The sequence below is a fragment of the Cebus imitator genome, unplaced genomic scaffold (assembly GCF_001604975.1).
Source record: "Cebus imitator isolate Cc_AM_T3 unplaced genomic scaffold, Cebus_imitator-1.0 Scaffold713, whole genome shotgun sequence".
In the NCBI taxonomy this organism is placed as follows: domain Eukaryota; kingdom Metazoa; phylum Chordata; class Mammalia; order Primates; family Cebidae; genus Cebus; species Cebus imitator.
The window spans coordinates 361,594-365,448 of NW_016108028.1; the positions used below are offsets into that span (position 1 = coordinate 361,594).

General features: G+C 41.0%; 1 protein-coding gene across 5 annotated transcripts in view; it reads left to right on the top strand.

Annotated features, from left to right (window-relative positions):
• The window catches only part of POGLUT1 (protein O-glucosyltransferase 1), a 26,088-nt gene that overhangs the window by 8,823 nt on the left and 13,410 nt on the right, over nucleotides 1-3,855 (top strand). For all 5 annotated transcript variants that reach the window (XM_017518905.2, XM_037735048.1, XM_017518904.2 and 2 more), the window contains exon 4: nucleotides 1,649-1,784. In XM_017518905.2, coding sequence (XP_017374394.1) covers nucleotides 1,649-1,784 — 136 coding nt within the window. The remainder of the gene's footprint in view (nucleotides 1-1,648; nucleotides 1,785-3,855) is intronic.

Below are 3,855 nucleotides of genomic sequence, written 5' to 3' on the forward strand. Positions count from 1 at the left end.
GTCTCTACACACACATACACACACACACACACACACACACACACACACACACACACACACACTTGCCGGGTGTGATGGCACACAGTTATAGTCCCAGCCACTCAGGAGGCTGAGGTGAGAAGATTGCTTGAGCCTAGGAGTTTGAGACTACAGTGAGCCATGATCATGCCACTGCACACTCCAGCCTGGGTGGCAGAGCAAGAGACACCCTGACTCAAAAAAGAAAAGGAGAAATCTTGGTAAAGAGAAGCAAATTGTCCTACAAAGAGGCTAACCACTTCCACAACCCTTATATCACATGCTGTGAATAGATCTCACACCCTCACCAACACTGTGCACTATCAGACTGTTTGATCTTTGCCAATCTAATTGGTAAAATTGGTATTTAGTATCATTGATATTTCTTTTTTTTTTTTTTTTTTTTTTGAGATGGAGTCTTGCTCTGTCACCATGCTGGAGTGCAGTGGTGCAATTTTGGCTCACTGCAACATCTGCCTCCCAGGTTCAAGCGATTCTCCTGCCTCAGCCTCCTGAGTAGCTGATACTACAGGTGTGCACCACCACACCCAGCTAATTTTTGTATTTTTAATACAGACTGAGTTTCGCCATGTTGGCCAGGATGGTCTTGATGTCCTTACCTCGTGATTTGCCCACCTCAGCCTCCCAAAGTGCCGAGATAATATTTCTTTATTAATAATACAGTTGAACATCTTTTCCTATGTTTGTGAACAGTTGAAATTTTTTGCAGTTATCTCTATATATAAATTTTTTTTTTTTTTTTTTTTTTTGTCTAGGGCATCTCACTACATTGCCTACTATATCACTATGTTACTATGTTGCTGGTCTAGAACTTTTGGGCTCAAAGAACCCTCCTGCCTAAGCTTCCCAAGTAGTAAAACATTATTTTAAATCAGTCATTTCTATGCTGCCAGAAAATTATGATCAAGCCTTTGAGTGCTGCCCTTAGCATAGTGCTGGTCAGGACCTCAAATGATGAGGCAGAAACAAGCTAAACTATCAGTGTATCTTCTTTTTCTTTCAAGAAATCCTCTGAGGATTTCTGGGGAATCAAGTCAGAAAGCTATGTTACAGTATTTATGATTATGTATATAACAGTCTTTCTGGCTTGCAGAACTGATTTTGATGGTGTTCTTTATTCAGGTTGAAGGTAATGAAAGGTTTTCTATTTGTTCTCATAAACTAGGAGACTTAATTGTAATGGAAATAAAAACGGTGTCTTTGCGAGAAGCAAAGCCAAAGGAACACAGTTAGGAAATTTGCTATTTCAGCTGCTACAAGAGTTTGTATCTTGTCTGCTAATTAAACTATACCATATAAGGGAAATAAAAAAAAGAACTGGAATGAATAAAGTGGTAGAAGTAGCAACAGTATTCCATTCAAAGCTATGATGATTTATTTGGAAAAATTTATTAAGTATTGTAAGCTGGAGCAGCTTAACTAGGAGTGAACTTGCACAATATAAAAAAACAGAATAGCCCCTTTAAAAGCATTGCTTTCAGAAGACTTTGCAATAGGCTGTTGATTTGGAACACTGCCTTGTCTAATTTTAAAATGTGAATGGTACCTCACCTTGTGCTAGAGCCTGCAGGCACTGCTCTGCTGAATTTATGGTATCTCTGACTGACAGGTGTAGTGGTGTTGAGCACTTTATTTTGGAAGTGATCAGGCGTCTCCCTGACATGGAGATGGTGATCAATGTACGAGATTATCCTCAGGTTCCTAAATGGATGGAACCTGCCATCCCAGTCTTCTCCTTCAGTAAGGTAAGTACAGGGAGAGCCACAAGGGGGAATGGAGGGTGGTCCTCTAGGATATGAACATGAAATCATTGTCCTATGATATAGTTTGATGGGTAATGGTAAGGATGAGGACTGAGGTCCAGAAATGGGTCTGTGTGTCTGTTAGCATCACAGTGATTGAGCAAAAAAGAAGATGGAGTTGAGAACCAGTAAGTCATATAAGATTGGTTGAGTATCTTTAAGGCTAGGAATGGAGGCTAGGGTGTGAGAGGCCTGAGAAACCTATAGGAATTAGAGATGGGACTCAAAGATCCTATAGAGCATAGAAGGAAAGGGTCCAAGAAAGCTTGGAGTTAGGGAATACCTTCGTTCAAAAAATGTTTTTTGAGCTACTGCTATGTATATAGTCAGCCATAGTGCTGGGTATCATCTGTCCCATCTGTCACCATATTCCAGGGGCCCAGCATGGCTAAAAGTGAACCTGAAGGTACTCGATAACTCCACACGGGTTGTGTGCAAACATTGCATTGGAAGGATAGGCCTGAGATAGCCTAGAGGCTATGCAAGGGGGTGATCTTCTAAACTCATCATGGAAGACTGAAGTAGCTAGGACACACCTGTGGGCTTGGGGAATTGGGGGCAAGGAATATCTTGTCAATTCTCAGGTTCATGTGGCAGGGATGGGCATTGGTTCCCCAGAAACGAGGAAAGCATTCAGGGGCAGGGTGGAGAGGCTGGAAGAGAGTGAATGGAAGATTCTATGGGGTAAGAGTAAATTGAGGAAAACCCCATGGAATTTGGGAGAATGAACACTATCTCTGATTTGGTTTGTCCAAAACAGAGGGACCTTTCAGCCCCACTTCTTCTTTATAACAGTTTACTTTCTCCCTAGACTTGTTTTATTTCCTGTGTTACAAGTGGGCAGAGGCCACATTTGTGCTGCATTTCCCGTGGTCTAGCCTCATTCTCAAAAGTGCTTGGTTCCATTGTTTGCTGTGAAACTCACCCAGAAACACAGATAGAGGCTTCCACGTAAGTCAGTAGGGACTTCGTGTTTGGTATCTATCTATTGTTTCTGTGGATAATAGAGTATGACCATAGGGTCTACTAACTTTCTGTTCACCTTTACTTCCCTCCTCTTTTTTAAATCAGTGACTTTTAGTTTCCAAGGGAGGGTTTTACACTGTCAACTTTATAGTTAATTGTGCAGCTTCTGTTGAATAGCTGTCATGTTTAAGGTGCTTGTCATGTTTAAGGTGCACATCATTTTTTACATATTTGAGAGAAAGTAAACAGCATATTGCACATGTATTTCCAGTGGAAGAAACAGTAGAGTTACAGGTTTATCAGCGGCCAAATTTTTAACAGAAGTAACTATAAAAAGGAACAAATGGTTTCAAACTTCTTTCTTTTCTTTTCTTTTCTTTTTTTTTTTTTTTTTGAGACAGAGTCTCTCTCTGTCACCCAGGCTGGAGTGCAGTGGTAAAATCTCAGCTTACTGCAGTGTCCATCTCCTGGGTTCAAGCAATTCTCTGCCTCAGCCTCCCTAGTAGCTGGGACTACAGCGCCTGCCACCACACCCAGCTAATTTCTTTTGTGTATTTTTTAGTAGAAACAGGGTTTCATGTTGGTCAGGCTGGTCTCATCAGGTGATCCGCCCACCTCGGCCTCCCAAAGTGCTGGGATTATAGGAAATGAGCCACTGTGTCAGGCCTCAAACTTCTTTCAAAAGATATATGATAACATCCCTTCCTCTCATTCTGCTCATCCATACTTCTGACCCTGATCAGTGAATGACCAACCAATGTGAACCCACAGCATGAGATAACACTAGCTAATATGTATCAAGTACGTACAATGTGTCAGATACTGTTCTAAGATTTATCAACTAATTTAATATTCAAAATAAGCCTTTTGGGTAGATCATATTATTGATATTATTGTTTCCCCATTACAATGATAAGGAAGCTGAGGTATAAAACCATTAAGTAACTTGCTAGAGCTGTAAAGAGGTGGAGTCAGCAATGATCTGCCTCTAGAGCCCACAGTCTTAACCATTGCACTGTATTTCTTGGCTCTTACGCTCAAAAAAAAA